We start from the raw sequence: 23,557 nt of genomic DNA, 5'->3' as shown, positions 1-23,557 counted from the left end.
GTAAGACTAAGGGGGTTCCGGGGTGGGAGGGTTCGTTGGGGGGGGTCCAGCAGGAGGGGTTGGGTACCCTCCTGCCGGCGATCTTAGGGGAGGCCATTGGGAGGACCGGCAGGAGGGGTTGGGTACCCTTCTGCTGCGATTGGCAGGAAGGGTTGAAATGACAAATAAGGAGCACGGTGAAATAGCGGTTCCTAGAAGGGAGTACATTGGCCCGCGGGGACAAACCTGTTCACCGTTTCCGCGGTCGGTGAATGGCCTTGTCCCCGTCACCGCAGCGACTGCTAGTTTTCTTCCCCGTTTTCGGCGGTGACCCGCGGCTTAAATGCGGTGGCCGCGGGTAAACCGTCACCGTGTCATTCTCTACACAGTATTCCAACTGTGGTCTGACCATTGCTCTGTAAAGCGGCATTATGACGTCCACCGATCTGCTCCTGATCCCCTTCCTTATCATGCCCAACATCCTGTTTGCTTTCTTTGCCGCTGCTGCACATTGAGCCGACGGCTTCAGGGTCCTGTCTATCAGTACTCCCAGGTCTCTTTCTTGTTTGCTCTTGCCCAAAGTTACACCTAACATTTTATAATCATGATCCTTGTTTTTCCTGCCCAGGTGCATCACTTTGCATTTTTCTATATTAAACTTCATCTGCCACATTTCCGCCCATTTTTCCAGCTGGTTCAAATCCTTCTGCAGTTCTTCGCTGTCCTTTTGTGTCCCAACTGCCCGACCTAGCTTTTTGTCATCTGCAAACTTGATAATATTGCTTGTTGTTCCCTCTTCCAGGTCATTTATGAAGATATTGAATAAGATGGGCCTGAGAACCGAGCCCTGGGGCACACCGCTTGTCACCATCTCCCAGTTTGAGAACTTCCCATTTACGCTGACCCTCTGCAATCTGTTCTCCAGCCTATCCATCTTAGTATGTCCCCTTCTATTCCATGGCTTTGTAGTTTCCTCAGAAGCCTTGCGTGTGGAACCTTGTCGAACACTTTCTGGAAGTCCAAGTATATTATATCCACCGGGTCTCCGCTATCAATTTGTTTGTTCACCTTCTCAAAAAATTGAAGTAAATTCGTCAAACATGACTTCCCCTTCCTGAATCCGTGTTGACTGGCTCTCATCAGGTCGTTATTTTCCAGGTGCTGTACTATGCTGTCCTTGATTAGTGCTTCAACCATCTTCCCAAGAACCGACGTAAGACTCACAGGTCTATAGTTGCCCGGTTCTCCCCTCGATCCTTTTTTGAAGATTGGGATGACATTCGCTATCTTCCAATCATCTGGTATTTTCCCAGTTCTAATTGACATGTTAGCTAGGGTTTGCAATAGTTCTCCAATTTCGACTTTAAGCTCCTTTAGCACTCTCGGGTGAATTCCATCTGGCCCAGGAGTTTTGTCACTTTTTAGCTTGTCAATTTGGTAGTATATTTGGTCCAAATCCACGTTCACTGTGGTGAGGCATTCCTCTATTTCTCCCTTGAATACCCTTCCTGTTTCGGGCATTGTTGCAGTGTCCTCATTGTTAAAGACCGAGGCAAAGAATGAATTTAGCCTATCTGCAATCTGTTTGTCTTCCTTGATGTACCCTTTTCTTCCTTGGTCGTCGAGAGGGCCTACTGCCTCTCTTGCTGGTTTTTTCCCTTTTATATATCTAAAAAAGGGCTTGAAGTTTTTGGCTTCTCGTGCTATTTTTTCCTCGTAGACCTTTTTGGTGTCTCTTACCGCCTTGTGACACTTTTTCTGGTCGACCTTGTGACAGTTCCAGGCCTCCGTTGTTTTTTCACGTTTCAATTTTTTGAACGAGTTACTCTTTTCCCTCACTGCATCCTTCACCTCTAGATAGCCAAGCTGGTTCTCCGTTGTTTTTGTTTCTCCTTCCTTTGGATATCTGCGGAATGTAGAGATTCTGCGCTTCGGTGATGGTATTTTTTAGTAGGGACCATGTTTGATCGACCGTTTGGATTTCGACTGTCCTTTTCTTGAGCCATTTTTTAACCATGGCTTTCATGCTGTCATAATTCCCTTTTCTGAAGTTAAAGGTTGTGGTTGAGGTCTTGGTTAGTTTCCCCTTCCCGATGCTAATTTTGAAAGTGATCATGTTGTGATCGCTCGTCCCCAGCGGGGCCGTGACTTCTACATCTGTTATCCTTCCAGTTATGCCATTTAGGACCAAGTCCAGGGTTGCGGTCCCTCTTGTCGGTTCACCCACCATTTGTTCTAGGAAGCAGTCCCCTATCATTTCCAGGAACTTTGTTTCCCTGCCGCAGTTTGAAATTCCCAGATTCCAGGTTATCCCCGGAAAGTGGGCCCAATACAGTTATTTCCAGTACTATGTCCTGCATTTCACTAAGGACCAAATCTAAAATAATGCCCCCTCTTGTCGATTCCTGGACCAGTTGTTCCAATAAGCAGTCATTTATGACGTTTAGGAATTTTACCTCTCTAGCACTCCCTGATACAGCATTTATCCGGTCAATGCTGGAGTAGTTGAAATCACTCAAACCATAACCAATATGCCCTATATGGAAAATGAAGGGGACCCCTCGACACTGCTCAACCCCACAGCTCTTGTGTAGGAAAAAACTGAAGAGAGGCAATACAGCCCACTGAGAAAGAAAGTGGAGCTTAAGAAAAGTATATGATTCCTTTTGCACAGCTCACAAGGTAGGAGCAGTTAATCAAGACTTGTACACCATGGCCCTGATTCTGAAAAATGCCGTCCCGATTTTAGGCAGCTGTAGGCGTCCTACAGCTGTCTAATCAACCAATCGGGATGCACGTTTTAAAAAAAAAATGCTCCCCAGGCAGGCCGCCTATATTGAAGGTGCCTCCGGGAGCCTAGGGAGGCCCGCAAGACGCCTAAGCTCGCCTAAGGGCCTTAGGCGAACCTAGGCGGCCCTATGCGTCTCCCTAGTAGAGGAAGAGACACTTAAAATGTAGGCCAGCATTTTGCATTGTAAGTAGACACGGCCGCTATACTTATCGGGGCAAGGGATCTCTCTGCCGTGATAAGTATAGCGGCCGCCTGTTCGATTGCTGGCAGGAGGGTGGCCAACCCCTCCTGCTGGAAGATTCCCACCCCCCAACACTACCGATCATCGGCAGGAGAGTGCCCAATCCCTCCTGCCGGAAGACGCCCCCCTCCGGACGCCCCCCCCCCGCTAACAGCCCTTCCCCCACGCTAACAGCCACCAATGACCACCCCTAACTTCCCCCCCCAACTAACCTCCCCCCAAACTAACCTTTAATTGTTGGCCGGCCGGGTCTTGGTACCATTCAGCAGGCAGGCCCGCCTCGTCGAAATGAGGTGGGCCTGCCCCTTCCCGGCCCATTCCGTGAAGCCTAAGGCCTGATTGGCCCAGGCTCGAGAAGCCTGGACTAATCAGGCCTTAGACATAGCGGGTCCGCCCATCCCCACTAAGCCTAAGGCCTGATTGGTCCAGGCTTCTAAAATCAGGCCTTAGGCTTCGCGGGATGGGCCGGGAAGGAGCGGGCCTGCCTCATTTCAACGAGGTGGGCCTTCCGGCTGGATGGTACCAAGACCCGTTCGGCTGGCCAACAATTAAAGGTTAGTTTGGGGGGGAGCTTAGTTGGGGGGGAAGTTAGGGGTGGTCATTGGTGGCTGTTAGCGTGGGGGGAGGGCTGTTAGCGCGGGGAGGGGGGCGTCTTCCGGCAGGAGGGATTGGGCACCTTCCTGCCAGTGATCGGTAGTGTCAGGGGGGTGGGGCATCTTCCGGCAGGAGGGATTGGCCACCCTCCTGCCGGTGATTGGTAGTGTCGGGGGGAGGGGGAGGGCGGCGTTCCGGCAGGAGGGGTTGGGCACCCTCCTGCCGGCAATCGGACAGGCGGCCACTATACTTATCGCGTCAGGGAGATCCCTTGCCGCGATAAGTGTAGTGGCTGTGTCTACTCTAACCCGATTCTGTAACCGGCGTCAGTTACATGGATGCCGGTTACAGAATCAGGGTTAGTGTAGGCCCGATTCTGTATTAGTCGCCCCTCCTGGGCCGTCCTATACAGAATCTGGGCCCATGTGCACCAGAACCCCTATTACAGGTTACTCCATTTACCTGACAGACAACCATTCTGTATTCTGTCAAAAGAGCACACTACACAAACTAAGTACACATGCCAGTGCTGATTTATGAGTGGTTCTTTTTATTGCTCTGGAGTTTCTCGATACTGTATTCCAGAACTACCTATAGAAAACCAGTAACTTTTTTTGTTATCTACACAGTAATGTTTATATTGCTTTCTTTAAAGTTTTCTCATTCCTATCCAGATCTGACAGCAGTGGTGTAGAAAGGGTGAGAGGTGCCCAGGATGGTGGCACCCCTCCCTGCCCTCTCCTTTGCCACCCCCGCTCCTTCCCAATTCCCCCTGCTGTGTGTTTGTGCGCGCCCCTTCCCTTACCCCGTACCTCTTTAATTTTCCCCACGCGAGCAGCATCACAAATTTGCTGCTCATGTCGATGTCAGCTCTCCCTCTGATGTCACTTCCTAGACATGGAACCTGGAAGTGATATCAGAGAGAGAGCCGACACCAATGCAGGCAGAAAGTTCATGATGCTGCTCGCACCGGCAAAATTAAAGAGGTATGGGGTAAGGAAAGGGGCGCATGGGGCAGGAAAGAGGATGGGTGCTGGCACCCAGGACAGACTGCCGCCTCCCCCCCCCCCCCCCCACTTACTACGCCACTGCCTGACAGGACTTGTGTGAAGCCCATTCCCTCCTACTTTAAGGTAAAGATGAAGAAAACTACTGGCGTCTTCTGCTCTGAAGTATTCAAAGCCTCATTTTTAGAAGAGTTTTTTATATCTTGGTAGTATGAGCATTTTACAATTCATATCTTCTATAATCTAATCTGTAGAAACATGGATGAAACATTTTAAATTGAAACTTAATCCTGACAAAACTAACCCCCCTCTTTTACGAAACTGCGATAGCAGTTTCTAGCACGGGGAGCCACTCTGAATGGCCCACGCTGCTCCTGACGCTCAAAGGAACTCAATGAGTGTCCAGAGCAGCATGGGCCATTCAGTGCGGCTCCCTGCACTAGAAACAGTAACTCAATGTGCGTCGTGAGCAGCGCGGGTCATTCAGTGTGGCTCCCCACGCTAGAAACTGCTATAGCAGTTTTGTAAAAGGAGGCCTAAATTTTCCTTAGCTTCCCCTTCAAAAAAGTTCGCTGATTCCTTAAATTTGAACAGAACAACAAATTCCATTCTACCAGTTATTAAAATTTTAAGAATTCATTTTGATTAAAATTTATCATGTGATACTCATATTAACACTCTTGTTAGAAAATGTTACTTTTTGTTGTGGAAGCTTCGAACAATAAGGCCATATTTTGATTTTCTCTCCTTCAGGCTCCTAGTACAATCACCTATTTTAAGTACTTTGGACTACTGCAACATTATTTATCTATCTATAGGCAAAAAAAACCATTAAGAGGATGCAGATTATTCAGAATACTGCTGTCCAATCAATATTCAATTTGAAATAATTCAATCATGTGATGAAATATTACCATATATTGCACTGGTTACCGATAGATGCGAGAATACTGTTTAAGTGTGGTTGTATCTGCTTTAAGTCATTGAATGGTCTTATATCTAGTTATCTTCTTGATCATTTTGAATTTGTCAACAGAATGTGTCCTACACGGGACTTGCGATTATTTGCTTTTCTTTCCATAAGGGGATGTGTTTATAAACAATTCTTTAATAGAATTCTATCATATCAGGCAGGTGTATCTAATATAATAAAACGCTAGGCCGCGCATGCGCACTCCCATCACGTGGGTCCATTTTCCGTGAGCTGTAGCGACCCATAGGAAGTGCGCATGCACGGCTTACGGTTCTTTGAAAGACGCAGCGGTGGCTACTCTTACGATCCCCGCCTGCGTCGGACTTTCGACGCAGGTGGCGATCATGAGAGGAGTTACCGCCGCGTCTTATGTTCTTATGTCTTTCAACTAAAAAAAAAAATACGTCAAGACGGATGTCGACCGCGGCGGCTGTCGGCGGCTGCAGGCCGCGGCAGCTGTAGCCCGCCGCGGCTGAGCACGGAGACGGGCCAAAGTTTTTTTCAACTTCTCAAAGACGCTGCAGCGGCTCCTCTCACGAGCCGCTCCTGTGTCGGAGAAGGTGGCGATCGTGAGAGGAGCCGCTAGGAAGTTACACTGCTGGGGGCTCGGGCTGTAAGGTCCGTGCAGGCTCCTCTCGCGGTAAATAGAGGGAGAGGGAATGCTGCGGCTGCTGGACAGGGAAGTAGGGAAGGAGATAGGAAGAAAGACACAGGGACAGGGGCAGGGAGAGAGACAGAAAGACAGACAGACAAAGGGGGCTAGAGAGGGAGAGAGACAGAAAGAAAGAAAAAGACAGGGGTTTGGAGAGAAACAGAAAGAAAGACAGACATATATTCTACCACCAGGGGGAGGAAGGGAGACAGAAAGAAAAGAAGAAAGGGACAGGGACAGGGAGAGACACAGAAAGACAGACAGACAAAGGGGGCCAGGGACAGAGACAGACAGAAAGAAAGACAGCAGGACAGAGAGAGAGAGAGAGACGGAAATAAAGACAGACAGACAGACATATATTCTAGCACCCGTTAATGTAACGGGCTAAAATACTAGTGGGAAAAATATTTTGATAATTTGATATTAAGCTCTAACATGTATTTAGCATTTAGAAAATTGCTAAAAACATATTTATTTATTTAAGAAATTTATATATCATATAAGGCCTATATAGTTTACATAAAAACATACATAAGATTGGACATTACATACATGTTCAATAAAAGGAAGAACATTTTGCTCTTCAAAAACTATCTCATACAAATAAAAAAAAATTTAAAAAAATCATCTTTTGTATTACTGTCCCCATATTTTAGCCTTTTGGAATTCAATATGGGATCAAATAAATTGTTTATTGGAAAATCATGTAGCGTTATCTTATGATACTGTGATATTTGGAATGTCTATGAGAAAAAAGAGGCAGATATCATTGTGTAACAATAAACTTTTATTGATCATGACAGGAGTTGCCATCCAACATATTATTAATAACTGGAAAGACCATATAGTAGACTTAATTTTAATTTCTGGTGGAATTTGTTGTGTCACCTATATAAAATGGAAAGATCACTGGCGGTACAGAATGGAAATTTTAAAAAATTTATAAAAATATGGGAGCCATTAACATCTTTTTGTCATGATTAAATGCCATTTTTCTATTAATTATACACCACTCAGTGTTGGGTGGGGGGAGGGTTTCTACTGGAAGGTTTATGATCTTACAATTAATAATTGGCTTAGAAGGAGGGTGGGGGAGGGTTGCATTTATGTTTATAAAATATACTGATAAGATGTTCAAGTGCTCTAATTAATATTGTTATTATGAATTTTGTACACTTAATGAAAGTTTAAAAATGAATAAAGAATTAAAAAAAAAAAAATCTATTGCATTAGATTCTTTTAACCTGGGATTATAATCTGCTGTGAATGTACAGTTCTTATTTTATTAACCGCACAGAACTAAGAGGTAGTTGTGGTATACAAGTACATTGTTATGTTATGTTCATCTGTAAAATGATATAATACAACTAAAATAGAATGCCCCTGAAAGCTGGATGTAAAGAGCAGCATAACCCATGCACATAGGTCTACTGGCATTCGTTGGAACAGTCATGAGTTTACCACTAAGGAGAATCTGCTTGAGTTGTGATTAAATACATATATATTATTTATAAACTGCTTTTCCAAACCCAAAGCTGTGTAGATCCATCAAATATACACTAATGGAATTCATCAAATGACCCTTAAAGAAACAACAAGCTAAACACAATCCTACCCAAACCCACCCGCAGAAAGCCAAATTAAAGCCAAGCCAAACCCATCCAGTCAATCTAAATCCAAACAACACCAAAGCACTCCTATAAATTCTCTTCACTCTATATATTTAAAAAAAAACCCATTATAACAAGATTTTTCAGACAGGCTTTGCCTAGTGAATGAACTCTGGTGTCAATATTTGGGTAGGACTCAGTGGAATAGATTCAGGCAAAAAGACAGGGATGTATCTGCTGAACAACCTCTTATTGCAGAGATAAGCTCCACAGCAGCAGGTGTTTCTATTCACAGGATAAAAATTTGCTACATTTCTCTAAAAGATATGACCTGAATTATTATAAAGCAGATTTTAAACGAACAGAAACTGCAGACTTGATTTATTAAAAACGTGAGTTAATAACAAGAACACAGATTAACAGTAACTTTATTTGCTATACTGTAGTAGTGTTGTATGAACAACATTAAGCAGATAGTTCAGGGTATAAGTTCAGGTATACAAGAGCGTCAAGCCTGTTCACTCACTCACACTTTACCTTACATCTCCCAGAGCTGGAACACAGCTTTTTTTTTTGTTTGTTTTTACCAACATTTCCTTTCCTGGTGAGACAAACACAAAATGCAAGACTCCAAGATTCTACAAGTCAACCTCTCCTAATACCACCCCTCCTATTTCATTAATAATCCTGACTGTGGTGTAATTTCTAAACTCAGAATGGCAGAAATAGGAAGCTATGCACTGGGTATGGCATGCAGGAGGTGCTCAGGTCCTATCACACAGATTTTAGGCACACCATCTTCCTGATGTGTCTGAGCCAATGTAAAAGGGGAAGGGCCCAAGGTGGCATCCTGGGCCACTGCACTGCATTCAAAATATTCAGTTCCTCCATTTCCTCCAACAACCTCCCAAAATTAAGATGTGCCATGTTTATTTCTCAACTGGCTCTTATACCTTCTTCGTACTAAGAATGCAGGATAACAAAGATGCCCTTCAGAACTTGCCACCAAGTCAGGTTAATAATTATACAAAGACTTGAGCGCATGAAATGTAGCAAAAAGCAGAACAAAGAAATTTGTGTCTCTCCCATCACTACTGCTAACAGAGCTTCTGTGGTTAGTTTCTTAGCAAGCTGTTGCTCCGTAATACTTAATTTGAATGCTGGAACACACCCGACAGTGCACATCATTGTTAGAGTTGTATGTTCCAGGACCACAAACCACTGCAAAGGGAAAAGGAAGAGAATGGGGAAATACTGTCAGAGTAGGGCATGTCAATTTTAGGGGTAGATTTTTATTTTTTTCAAACTTTACAAACTACTTGTGACCAAATTACACAGTTTTGCATTCTGAATCTAAAGCTATCTTCGGATCAGTTGCATGTAGAAATTAAATAATATTTATTTGAATCTCATTTATGCAGTTAATTTAATGTTATTTAACAAAATCCAGCAAAAGACCATATCTTGTTTACTTCTGTTTGGGCTCAAGAGCTCCCTGCTCTCTGACCTCTAATATAATGTTTCTTCTTCTCCTGATTGTGCACATGACCAACAGCCTCAGTTGTCATTTTTACACACCTTTCTATGGACTGGGTGTGTGATGACCAGCCTGGAACCCAACACAAAAAGGAGTGGGGAAGGAACTATTCACATCAGGCTCCGGAACAGTCTGGAACCACCATGGGCTTTTTCAGACATGCCTTGATCTCTGCTGTTGTCATAGTACAAGTAAGAAGAAGCTCAGAGGCTCAGGAGCTCCAGTCAAGTAACTGGGTGAGTATAGTTGCCTCAGTGTTAATGGATAGTGTTTTCCTGGGTCTCACCCTGCAGTATCCAAGATGTGCCTTCTCATCTCTATCTCTCTTCAATATCTTCTCTACTGCATCTCTTCTCTCCTGTTCCTCTTCACTGAACAACATAGCTTACAGAACAGACTCACTGACCTTCTCACAGTTGGCATGAATATCTTCCTCACCCCATCACACTGTTCTTTCAACAGTTGCAGCTGGAAGAAGAGATGCCTGGGACCTTCTCTTCCTTGACGTCTCAGTTTATATTTTTAATTGTTTGGGCAGAAATTAATTTGTGATTTCCCTTAATTTGTGTTTCATTCCTTCCCTTCCCAACCTTTTTGGTTTTTATTGTAACCTCCCCTTTCTTTATCCCTCTTGTACTTAATTTTCGCTTGTATGTCAGTTGAATCTATGTTTTTGTTTATTGTCTCCCTTGTTGTGTCTTTTTTTTATTAAGTTTTGTTTTTATTTTCTTTTAATATTATTATTGTAAACCGCTTAGACTTGGTTGTATTTGCGGTATATCAAATAAATTTAAACTTGAAACTTGTCCAATTGCTATTTATTTTTATATTGAGCAAGTTTACCATGTAAACTCCAATACAAAACTCTACAATCATCCTTAAATTTTTCAGATTATTTCCTTTCATATTATTCTTGTGTAATCTTTTCTTTTATGTCTAACCTTTTTTGGTCCTGGGTTTAGGCCTCAGAGGCAGTGAGAAGTAAAATAATGAAACAGCCAGGAGTGATTTGGAAAAAGTATACTTATATAGACTTATTACAAATATACAGAAAGGGTATTTGGTTATAGAACTGCTTCTGTGTATGTATAAGGAAAATGGTTCTGGCCTTCTGCAAATGGCTAAACTGAGCCTGGGGAAGGAGAGGCTATGTGCCTGTGTGTACGAGTTGTGAAAAGGCTGAAGTAGAAAGAAAGAGAAAGGGAGGCAGAATGGGGTTTTTATCCTGTGTTTATAGACTTGAATTTGAATGATGTGTGTGTCTGAATGGGTGTGTGTGTAGGTGAATAGAAAGAAGAGATCCAGAGATTGAAGTCAGACCTGGGTTTTCAAAAAAACGCCTAAAAAAAACACCCATGAAGGGCCTTATGCATCTGGGCCAAACAGAGCCTTAGGCCCCTCCCCAGATGCAACCAGGGCTCTGGTTGACCCAGACGCATAAGGCCCCACCCATTTGGAGGGGCCTTAAACAACCTGAGCCAATGAGAGCCTCAGGATGCACCGGAGAGGGGAAGGCCCACCATTTTGAAGAGGTGGGTCTGCTGGCCAGAGGGAGGAGGCATCCCTCCGGCCAGCCATCTGAAAATAAGGTAAGGGGGAGAGGGCGGGGGTTGTCGGAGGCACGGGGATGGGTTGCGTGGCAGCAGGAGAGCGTGAGCAACTCTCTCACTGCCAAGGGGAGTTGGGGGGGGGTTTGGCGGCGACAGGAGAGAGAGGGCATCTTTCCTGCCAAACTTCAATTTGTTTGTTTTTTTCAAAACACACGACAGAGATGTGTTTTCACAGTGTTGTCACTATACCGACACCCCCAGACCAGTAGCTGAGTTTTGTCGCCAAAAACCAACACTGCTCTTGGAAAATGGCTCGGCAATGTTTAAGAATCCACCGGAGTGCTTGTTTGAATACTGAAGAGACCATTTATTTGGCAGTGTTGGAGTCTGCTAGAAAGCTCGCAAAAGACTGCCATAAGCCATTTTGATAATCCGCTGCTAAAATGCATGCAGGCTAAACCGTTAGAAACCAGTTTAGCGACCACGTTAAATGCCGATTTTATTTTTGAGAATCTGGGCATCAGTCTCTTAATAGAATTGAATTTCCAGTATCTCACTTTGTCACAATTAGGTATATGTTTGAAACAATGATCCCCTATTGACAAGGAAATGTCTTTATCATATCTTTTAAAAGTCCAGGGTTTGAAGGATTCTCCAAGTACTAAGCAAAAGGTCTTTTGTTGGTCTTAAGTACTGGTCTTTAGGAGTCATCTAGTCTGCTTGAAGTGGCATTTCCAAGGGTCAGATTGTTTAATATAATATCCCAGAACTTTTCACTCTGTATATGTCAGCACACTAATGCTTACAGTTGGAAATCCATTTTCTCATGAGCCTTAGAACTGTTGTGAGCCATCTGCTATGTGATACAGGACCTATTTCCAACAGAGTCATCCTTTGGCAAGACACCAGTCCTAATGGTAGTTACAATTCTATAGCCATAGCTTTGAATATGTGCTTAAGTCTTTTATCACTTCCATCGTTGAGCTGAGGAAGATCAGGTCCAACAGCAATCTTAGTAAAATGAGGATTTATTTTCATTTTAGTAGCAGAATCCAGCATTGTTGCTGCTTAATGTCTTGCCATCTAAAGCAGTCACCAAGTGCCTGAAAGATGGTTTGTCTGTATACAGGTTATAGACAATCCACATCAGCTTCCTTTGTAGCTTCTCCTCAACATAAAGCATCATTCCTCCCTCCCAACCAGTGTTTACATTACAGGATTGACCTCCAATAGCTTGAAGAATTTTGTAAATAATTATTTCTACATGAATCTTCTCTTTAGTTGCTTTTGCAGGAATAAAGTGCCACAGATATCTGCCTCCTGGCTCCACTGTGTAATATTCATCTGGATATATTTTGCCATTCTCTTCTGCCTTTAACATGACCTTGGGATCATCAAGACAATCATCAAAGAAAATGTAACCAATGCCATTCCTCCTCAAACTATACATCAAATTTTTTTCACGATTATTGCCTGAGCCCTCTTCACCTTGTTATGAGCAAGGTTACCAAAAGAAGTGTCCAAATGAGTGATAAGTCCTGCATCAATCCAGGCAGTAGTAGTAATCTCTGCTGTCTCTTTCAGTCCAGTATGATGTCTTAAACTAGCAAGGGCTATGTTGGTTATATCCTCAGTATTATATTTTGGCTTCTTCCTAGCTTTCTCTAGAGCAGTGGTCTCAAACTCAAACCTTTTGCAGGGCCGCAGAAAAAATAGTTAATGTCTTATTAAAGAAATGACAATTTTGTATGATATAAAACTCTTTATAGTTTATAAATCTTTCTTTTTGTTTTTTTTTTTTTTTTTTTCCAATTATTTTTTTATTTTCTAATTTTTCATAAAGTGTACATAATAATTAATTACAATTTATAAATACATATTATCACTTTTATATCTAATATATCTATTATATCTAATATATCTATATCTAATAATCTTTCTTTTTGGAGGATCACGTGATGCTCTGAACTGAGGCAGACGGTGGCTGCCTGAGCTCCTGGGCCCTAAGTCCTCAACTGCCTCGTTGCCTGCTGCCGGCGGTGCGAAGGACGGTCGGACACTTGTGTGTTTGGCGCTGAAAGCGCATGGAAAGATATCTGTTCGCGTCCGTGTCATCGATGGCTACGAGAACACAGAAAAAAGACCGCGAGCGCTCGCAGCACGGCGTGGAAAAATGGCGCCAACCACCTCGACCGTGGTTCACCAACTAGCGCCGGAGGCGCTGAATGTGCTCACGCAGGCAGTGGCAACGGCAATGCAGCCTCGTATAGACAGACTGTCCGAGCAGCTTCTGAAACTGGAAAACCTGCTCACTGAAACAACGAGCCACACGACAGCTTTAGAAACTCGGGTATCTGGCCTGGATGATATGCAGAAATCCCATGAGTCTACACTGAAGGAATTGCAGGCCCTAACTCACAAGCAGGCAGAGCGGCTGGATGACCTGGAAAACCGTTCCCGCCGATCTAATTTACGTTTTTTAGGCATCCCAGAAACGGTGTCGGGGACTAAGCTGCTACAAGCCCTGGAGGTATGGCTGACCAACACTTTCTCTTTGCAGGAGAGCTTGGGTCCAATCCGTTTGGAAAGGGCACATCGGCTGGGCAGGGAACAAGTCCGGGAAGCGCGACCTCGGATGGTCATTGCCAAACTTCTGAATTATAACCACAAAGTGGAAATTTTGCGCAAATACAAGCAACTCCGAGAGGACTTAAAATTTGAGGATTCTGAGGTGCGCATCTTTCAGGATTACTCAGCAGCCCTGACAGAGCGAAGGAAGCACTTTTATCCACTTTGTGCCTCTTTGGCGGAAAAAAAAGTATGCTTCCTTTTTTTGTACCCGGCCGTCTTGCGAATATACCATCAGGGGCAATGGCATGTATTTGAGGCAGCAGCTGAGGCGGCTCTCTATGTAAACACCCAGGTGCTACCCCAGTCAGACCCAATCTGACCGAGCACGTGGTGCGAGCCGACCTCTGCTTTTTGATTCTTATGTGACTTTGGATTTGCAGCTGATGGACTCCAGGCTCTTCTGATTCTGGGGAAGCGCTGCATTTCATTGTTTCGGCTGTAATGTTGCACTAAGCTTCAACTGTCTGCTGGAGTGTCATTATATTTACCTATACAGGGCAATGGAGTTTTTCAGCCGGGATTGCAGAATGCCGCTTTTCCTAGGTGGAGTGAAAGGGGGCTTCAATACCTTTTTCACCTGTTTTTGGAGGAGGGGAGCCTGGCAACATTTGCGGAGCTACAACAAACATTTGACTTACAGCCTACTGATCTATTTGCCTATTACCAGATTCAACATTATATTCAGTCTCTACTAGTGACCTTTCTTACTGAAGACAGCAGGGATGCACTTTCGGAACTTTTTAGTCTCTCAGCCCAACAGCGGATTCCACTACGGTTTCACATTGTGGGGATCCGAGACTGTCAATCCTAACATAACCCATTGGGAAATGCAATTGAAAATTGTTCTGAGACTTTATATTCCACCGGAACATGCTGCCTGGATGAGAATTACGATATCTCATTCCTGCCCGAAATGTAACCATGCTCACACTTCTTTGAGTCATATGTTTTGGGCAACATATTGAAGATCTTCTCCAAAGAATTAACATCAAGGGTTCACGATCAGAAATTATTCCTCCAATAATTTTGAAAATTTTTTTTCTTACTTAGGCCCCTTTATTCACTCTTTTATTTTAAAAAGCCTTAGTACAGGTTCCGTGCCAGTATCTTGGAAAAATGCAATAATTTCACCTATATTGAAAGATCGGACAATTAGTTCTGAGGAAGTTTCAAATTACCGTCCTATCACTAACATCCCATTTCTGGCTAAATTAACCGAGAGAGTAGTCTTTGAACAACTGGCTGACTTCGCCGAATCTACCAACGTTTTACACCCGAATCAAACTGGTTTTAGAAAATACCATAGCACAGAATACTCATTGATCGGGCTTACAACAAATATAAACTATCACCTAGATCACCATAGTTCTGTTATACTTTTTTCCTTGGACCTATCGGCTGCATTTGATACGATAGACCATGTTGTACTTTTAGAAAGATTAAAATCTATTGGTGTTTGCGACCAGGTTTTACAATGGTTCGTTTCTTTTCTAGCAAACAGACAATATACAGTCCATTTCAACAAAACAAGTTCAAAACCTTACTCCCTCAGTTATGGAATTCCTCAAGGATCTATTTTATCACCTTTACTGTTCAACATTTTTCTTTCGCCATTACTAAGTTTATGCCAATCTATTGGCTTTACTCCATACACCTATGCAGATGACATTCAATTGTCTCACCCTTTAAATCCCGAACACTCAGAAAAAATCTCTCAGATTAACAAAAAACTCGACACAATTAAAAATTGGCTGGCGGCAAATAGATTAGCATTAAATATCCTTAAAACAAAAGCAATACTTTTCGCATGGAAACAAGGAATAAAGCTAGCTACTCCTTTTATCATTAATAATATTCATATAAATTTAGTTTCTTCATTAAAAATTCTTGGGGTTATGATTGACGAAAATTTTTCCTACCATGAACATATTAGCAACACTATCAAATCTTGTCTCTACAGATTGCGAATGATCCGTTCAATTACAAAATTTCTTGAACCTAAATCTTTAAATATTTTATTACACTCACTGATTATAACAAAGCTTGACTATTGTAATGCGTTACTAATTAACATTACACAAAAAGAAAAAAAACGTTTACAAATAATTCAAAATATTGCAGTCAAACTTTTATATAATGGTAAAAAGTATGACCATGTGACTCCTTATTTGAACGAGTCGCATTGGCTCCCCATTACTCATCGCATTACATATAAAATTTTGTTGCTGGTATTTAAAACTCTGTCCACAAATGAACCATCATTTATAAATCAGATGCTTATCCCATATAATCTATCACGCTCTCTTCGATCTTTAGCACAAGGATTACTGGTAGTCCCTTCTTTAAAAGTAGTAGGTACTAGACGTCATGACATGTTTTCAATTGTTGCCCCCCAGACTTGGAACTCCTTGCCACAATACATAAGAGATGAAAAGGAACTCAGTCTCTTTAAAAATAAATTAAAAACCTTCCTTTTTAAAGATGCTTTTAGTCTTTAATACAAATACTTTTAATTACTGTAGTTAAGTCATCCCTCCTTATGTTTTTTCCTTGAATGTTCCCTTTCTTCTTTTTAAAACATTTATTATGTAACTTTTCCCCTTTATCATTATGTGTTCTTGTGTTTGTCCGTTCATGAGTCTGTTTTTTATCTTTTACTTAATATTATTAGTATGTTTTTTAAAATGCTTATGTATCTTATTGTAAATCGCTTAGAAAATTATGAATAGGCGATTAATCAAATTAATAAAATAAACATAAACATAAACATGCCCCAAAATTCAACCGTTCTGGAGATACCTTGGACGCTATACTACGTTGCTTTGGGGGAGGCGTTGGCTCCCACAACCGAGGGCGCTATTTGGATTTTATAACATAGCCATGCCCAAATCCAGGGGAATGTCAGCTTTTGTAACCAGAATGCTTTTGCTGGGGAAGAAAGCTATCCTTACTAATTGGCTTTCGCCTGATCCTCCGACCTATGCACAATGGAGATCCCTGATGATAATTCATGCAACGCTGGAGCGGAGACTGGTGGGAGACTTGGAACATGGCCCAGGTCGTAGATTTTGTCAGACTTGGGAATACTTCTGGCAGGATCTTACACCATGTGCTCACAGTAGACTTTTGAACCTTTAAGTTTAACTCAGACTCTCAGCTCTTGGCAAGGGTCTGGACCCCCGGGGTGGGGAGGGATGGGGGGAAGGGGGGTTATGTTTGTACTGTTAATTATGACTGATGCTATTTCTGGTACTTGCCTGTTATACTTGAAATAATAAAAATTATTTGAATATAAATCTTTCCTTTTGGCTAAGTTTTAATTATAATATTGTCATTTATAGCTAAAGAGACATATGATCAAGAAACTTTTATTTTACTTTTGTGATTATGATAAACAAAGCGAGGGCTTCAAAATAGGACATGGCGGGCCGCATGTGGACCCCGGGCCATGAGTTTGAGACCACTGCTCTAAAGCAACAGGAGTTTCCTTTTTCCATGTCATCAGAATCTCACTGTTCCACTTCAAATACAGATCTCTCCATCATCTCTTGCTCTTCTGCTGTTCTTTTTTCACTCTTCATTTTCCACTTTTCTTCATATTCCTTTCTTTTTGCCTGCCTTTTCTTCTGTAGTTTTTAGCTTCTGGTCTCAGGGAAGTTGACTGGTTCAACCTGATGAGGTCCAACATGCCCAACTTTCTTTGACATTTTATAAAGGTGCTCTTAACCACAGAAATCTTCTTCTCTCTGCTGCAGTCACAAAGTATGTCTATTCCACTGACACAGACAGAATTGCATCCCACATCAGTACAGAATGCTAGGAATGATAAAGAAGGGGATCACGAACAGATCGGAGAACGTTATTATGACGCTGTACTGGGCCATGATGCGCCCTCACCTGGAGTATTGCGTCCAGCACTGATCGCCGTACATGAAAAAGGACACGGTACTACTCGAAAGGGTCCAGAGAAGAGCGACTAAAATGGTTAAGGGGCTGGAGGAGTTGCTGTACAGTGAGAGATTGGAGAAACTGGGCCTCTTCTCCCTTGAAAAGAGGAGACTGAAAGGAGACATGATCGAAACATTCAAAATACTGAAGGGAATAGACTTAGTAGATAAAGACAGGTTGTTCACCCTCTCCAAGGTAGGGAGAATGAGAGGGCACTCTCTAAAGTTGAAAGGGGATTGATAAAGTATAAACGTAAGGAAGTTATTCTTCACCCAGAGAGTGGTGGGGAGCTGGAACGCTCTTCAGGAGTCTGTTGTAGGGGAAAACACCCTCCAGGATTTTAAGACTAAGCTGGACAAGTTCCTGCTAAACTGGGACGTACGCAGTTGAGGCTGGACTCATTAAGAGCACTGGTCTTTGACCTGGGGGCCGCCACGTGAGCGGACTGCCGGGCAAGATGGACCACTGGTCTGACCCAGCAGCGGCAATTCTTATGTTCTTCGTTCTTTGATTCACACTTGTAGGTATGTCCATCAGTATGTCAAGCTTCTCCATAAGTATGTCTTTTTCTCCTCCAGTTTTGCTCTGCTCAAAGAAACTTTGCTGGCTTGTTTCCACATGGATTTCAACTTTGCTTTAATCCTAACATAGTTGTTTAAAATAGGTCTTCTGCTAAGCTATCTCTTTCTCCAATCCGTTCAGAATTCTGCTGCACTCCTCATTTTCCGGCAGTGTCGTTATACTCATGTTACCCCTCTCCTCAAGTCGCTTCATTGGCTCCCAGTCCATTTCTGCATATAATTCAAACTCCTCTTATTGACCTACAAGTGTATTAACTTTGTGGTTCCTCAATATCTTTTTTCTCTTATCTCTCCCTATACTCCATCTCAGGAACTCCGTCGGGTAAGTCTCTCTTATCTGTTCCCTTCTCCTCTACTGCTAACTCCAGACTCCTGCCTTGCTACGCTGAATGCCTGGAACCTGCCTGGCTCAGTATGCTGGGCTCCGTCTCTGGCTTAAAGCCCACTTTTTTGAAGCTGCATTTGGGTCCTAACCCTACCGACTTGTAAAGCACCATATTTGTTTGTTATGCCTTCTGTGGTCCCTTACCCTCTCTACCTCTTCATCCCTTTGTATTTTCCTACATGACCTGCATATATTTATTCACCATTTTTGTCCAGTGTGTCTGTCATAATTAGATTGTAAGTTCATTTGAGCAGAGCCCGTCTCTTGCATGTTTAATGTATAGCACTGCGTGTGTCTGGTAGCGCTATAGAAATAATAGTAGTAGTAAAATTAATATTCAGCTTTATCAGTTACATTCACAAAGAGAGTGAGTAAAACAAAAGTGATCTATAGCTCATCAATCAAACAGGTATGATCTTAGGGTCCCTTTTACAAAGATGCAATAGCAAGTCTGCCACAGAAAATACACCAAAGCCCATTCAATTCCTATGGGCTTCCGTGCATTTGCCACAACAGACTCGCTACCATGGCTTTCTAAAAGGGGCCATTAAACATAGAAACATGATGGCAGATAAAGGCCAAATGGCCCATTTAGTCTGCCCATCCGCAGTAACCATTATCTCTTTCTCTCTCCGAGAGATCCCACGTGCCTATCCCAGGCCCTTTTGAATTCAGACAGAGTTTCTGTCTCCACACCTCTTCTGGGAGACTGTGTCTGTTGCTAGTTAGACTAGATGTACTATGCAAAGAGTAAAGTTAATTTCTACGTTACATTGACTTACTTCTGAGTAAGTCAGTATGGTGACAAAAAGTATATTATTCCCTTAACCAGATACGTATCATCTGGAGAGAATATAAATAAAGCGACTGAGCCTGAAGATCTAAAATTACCGCAGCAATCAAGACATTCAGCATGGGTAAACTCGTCCTTGCCAAAGCCTGGTCGACATTTGTCATCATGTGAGATTTGAAGGCTCTTCTCCACGTAATTGATAGGTGGGACAAGGTTGAACTCCTTCTTCTGTGCATAGGTCTGCTTCAGAAAAAACTCCTCAATTCGATCTCTAGCCTGCAAAACACAAAAAGGGTTATATATTATACCTGCAACTCAGTCTTGTTTCACTTTTTGGAATCCTGAATCAAACTGATGGTTGGCATTTGTCACTGAACTGTAGCCTGGAGATCACACAGGGATATGAATTAATCATATCCAATGAAACTTGTGGCAGTAAGGTAAAACTAAGCTTAGCAGATAACATAAGAAGAACAGCTATTAAGACTTATTCAAACTACAACTAACATACATAGAACCAAGTTTTTTACTTGTAGCAGGTGTTCTCTGTAGACAACATGATAAATCAGCCACACAAGCATATTGACATCATCCAATAATGCAGCCATGCATAGCATTCTTCAAAACTCTGAAAAAGTCCAGAAGGCTTTATGGCACTTGCACAGAAGCTACTACTGTTGCACAAGTTGTTGCAGTTAAGTGAGGTGAGTTAGTGTTGATTCATAGTGATCCTGTGGATAATTTCTCTGAAATGTGTTTGATCTTCAGTCAGACAGCTATTCATTGGCATAGTGGCATCCATAGCTGCTGTTAATTTACCAACACTTGGAATAAACTAACCCACAGCTCAAATTAATTCAACAAAACTTACAACCACCTATAAATAAATTGGTATAAAGTGTGCTCATATACCCAAGGAGGCTACCACAGATCAATGGGATCTTGTGTATCTCTTCATTTACTTCTAACCATCGCACATGTGGAGAGGCATTTTCAAAAGGATGTCCAAGTTAGAATAAAGATGTACAGTTCATAAGGTCCAAAAAACCATCTATCTCATAGCCATTTTCGAACAGGAAATACGCCAGTTTCCTGTTTGAAAATACATGAGAACATCCAAAATAAACAGCCATTTTGCAAATGGAAATATCCAAATGATGAACACTATAAAACCAGGGATATAAGAACATTTGTCTGGCAGTAATTTTACAAAAATAGCCACACAGACTATAAAACATTTTATAATACAACAAAGCATCTCCTATTCATTTTATATATTTTGAGCTTGTTTTGGTCATCGATTTAAACTTCAGTATATTTGCAGTCACTGGTTGAATGATACAGTGCATGGTCCATTAAGCTGCTAGATCCTGCTCACTTTACCTATTTTTTATTATTTTTTTTTTTAATGGGAAGGGCATGACCAGTGCCTGACAGCATTTGTCATCAAGCATGAACATTTCAAGAGTAATGTATCCTTTATTTACCTATTATTTGATATAGTACATGTTTAATGATCTGTATACTTGAAGAAAACATCTATAACACTGCTTTTTGATTGCAGAGACTGGTACCGTAGAATTTTGCACAAGAAGCACGTCTTTACAGTTCAACTTTGGGTTCCCTGAAGCAGCTTTTGCAAAACATGGTCAATGTCGGGACCCTGAAAAGATAAGTTGTTACGTTCAGTGATATGATATGATTGTACACCTGCAATGAGTTTTTGGAGAACAATTAATGGACTTTAGTAGTGAATAAAGTGATAACACACAAGATTCTATTGATCTTTGGTGGTCTCTTTGGAAATATGAGCACAATTATAAATGGGCAGTGACATGTCAAATGAGGTTTAAGGTGATGCATGTTGGTAACAAAAATCTTATATTCGAATACAGGATGTCTGGTGCAATACTCGGAGAGACCCCCGAGGAAAGAGACTTGGAAGTACTGGTCGAAAAGTAGATGAAGCTGTCCGCTCAATGTGCTGTGGCGGAGAAAAGGGCGAACAGGATGCTAGGAATGATTAAGAAGGGGATCATGAACAGATCGGAGAAGGTTATCATGCCGCTGTACCGGGCCATGGTATGACCCCACCTGGAATACTGCATCCAGCAATGATCGCCATACTTGAAGAAGGACATAGTACTACTCGAAAGGATCCAGAGAAGAGCGACTAAAAAGGTTAAGAGGCTGGAGTTGTCATACAGTGAGAGATTAGAGAAACTGGGCCTCTTCTCCCTTGAAAAGAGGAGACTGAGAGGGGACATGATCAAAACATTCAAGATAATGAAGGGAATAGACTAGGTAGATAAAGACAGGTTGTTCACCCTCTCCAAGGTAGGGAGAACAAGAGGGCACTCTTTAAAGTTAAAAGGGCATAGATTCCGTACAAACGTAAGGAAGTTCTTCTTCACCCAGAGAGTGGTGGAAAACTGGAACGCTCTTTCACAGGCTGTTATAGGGGAAACACCATCCAGGGATTCAAGACGAAGTTAGACAAGTTCCTGCTGAACCAGAACGTACGCAGGTAGGGCTAGGCTCAGTTAGGGCACTGGTCTTTGACCTAAGGGCCGCCACGGGAGCGGACTCCTGGGCACGATGGACCACTGGTCTGACCCAGCAGTGGCAATTCTTATGTTCTTAATTTATTTATAGGTGCTTATAAGTTTTCTACAATTAATTTGAGCTGCAGGATAGTTGATTTCCATTATATTTATAAATTTCCCCCAGATTTTTTTTGTATTTCCCCATTCAATTTTGGGGTTTGGTATTGCTGGTCTTCCTCTTCTGCTGCTCAGGTTGGATTAGTGCACTCACTAAAACTCTGAATGGTTTGTTTCAACTGAAACTTTTAGATGTTCCAGGATCTGCCTCAAAATAGAAGCATGATAAAGATGTAAAGTGAACTGATGAAGCCATATAAGAACATAAGAATAGCCTTACTGGGTCAGACCAATGGTCCATCAAGCCCAGTAGCCCGTTCTCATGGTGGCCAATCCAGGTCACTAGTACCTGGCCAAAACCCAAGGTGTAGCAATATTCCATGCTACCAATACATGACAAGCAGTGGCTTCCCCCATGTCTTTCTCAATAACAGACTATGGACTTTTCCTCTAGGAACTTATCCAAATCTTTCTTAAAACCAGCTACGCTATCCGCTCTTACCACATCCTCTGGTAATGCATTCCAGACCTTAACTATTCTCTGAGTGAAAAAAAAAATTTCCTCCTATTGGTTTTAAGAGCACTTCCCTGTAACTTCAAGTGTCCCAAAGTCTTTGTAATTTTTGAAGGAGTGAAAAATCGATCCACTTGTACCCGTTCTACTCTACTCAGGATTAGTAAATCAAGTCACACAGGATTTTGTAGACTTCAATCATATCTCCCTGCAGCCGTCTCTTTTCCAAGCTGAAGAGCCCTAACCATTTTAGTCTTTTCTCATACGAGAGGAATTCCATCCCCTTTACCATCTTGGTTGCTCTTCTTTGAACTTTTCTAGCGCCACTATATCTTTCTTCAGATAAGGAAACCAGAATTGAACGCAATACTCCAAATAAGGTCGCACCATGGAGCGATACAGGGGCATTATAACATTTTTAGGGCTCCTTTTACTAAGGTGCGCTAGCGTTTTTAGCGCACGCTGCATTGCTGCGCGCGCTAACCCCGAACTATGTGCCAAGAACTAACACCAGCTCAATGCTGTCGTTAGCGTCTAGCATGCGTGGCAATGCAGTGCAGCTTAGTAAAAGGAGCCCTAAGTCTTGTTAACCATCCCTTTTTTAATAATTCCCAGCATCCTGTTTGCTTTTTTGGCCGCCGCCACACATTTGGCAGAAGGTTTTATCGTATTGTCTACAAGGAGAACCCTAGCATCTGGTAACTGTGATTCAGGTTATTCTTCCCAATGTGCATCACTTTGCATTTGTCCACATTAAATTTCATCTGCCACTTGGACGCCCAGTCTTCCAATTTCTTAAGGTCTACCTGCAATTTTTCATAATCCGCATGCAATTTAACAACTTTGAACAGTTTAGTGTCATCTGCAAATTTAATCACCTCACTCGTCGTTCTAATTTCCAGATCATTTATAAATAAGTTAAATGGCACCGGTCATAGTATAGACCCATGTGGCACTCCACTGTTTACTCTCCTCCATTGAGTAAAATGACCATTTAACCCTATCCTCTGTTATCTATCCAATAACCAATTCCTAATCCACAACTGAACTTTGCCACCTATTCCATGACTCTTTAATTTTCTCAGGAGCCTCTCATGAGGAACTTTAA

At 42.3% G+C, this 23,557-nt stretch overlaps 1 protein-coding gene across 8 annotated transcripts in view; it reads right to left on the bottom strand.

Annotated features, from left to right (window-relative positions):
- Window positions 1-8,213: 8,213 nt before the first annotated feature.
- Window positions 8,214-23,557, bottom strand: part of ZPBP2 (zona pellucida binding protein 2) — a 99,902-nt gene continuing 84,558 nt past the window's right edge. For all 8 annotated transcript variants that reach the window (XM_033917405.1, XM_033917411.1, XM_033917410.1 and 5 more), the window contains 2 exons: window positions 19,371-19,548; window positions 8,214-9,068 (listed from right to left, as the gene is read on the bottom strand). In XM_033917405.1, coding sequence (XP_033773296.1) covers window positions 8,971-9,068; window positions 19,371-19,548 — 276 coding nt within the window. In that variant the 3' untranslated portion in view covers window positions 8,214-8,970. The remainder of the gene's footprint in view (window positions 9,069-19,370; window positions 19,549-23,557) is intronic.

The sequence above is a fragment of the Geotrypetes seraphini genome, chromosome 13, assembly GCF_902459505.1.
Source record: "Geotrypetes seraphini chromosome 13, aGeoSer1.1, whole genome shotgun sequence".
Lineage (NCBI taxonomy): Eukaryota > Metazoa > Chordata > Amphibia > Gymnophiona > Dermophiidae > Geotrypetes > Geotrypetes seraphini.
This window is presented reverse-complemented; position numbering and strand designations above follow the sequence as displayed.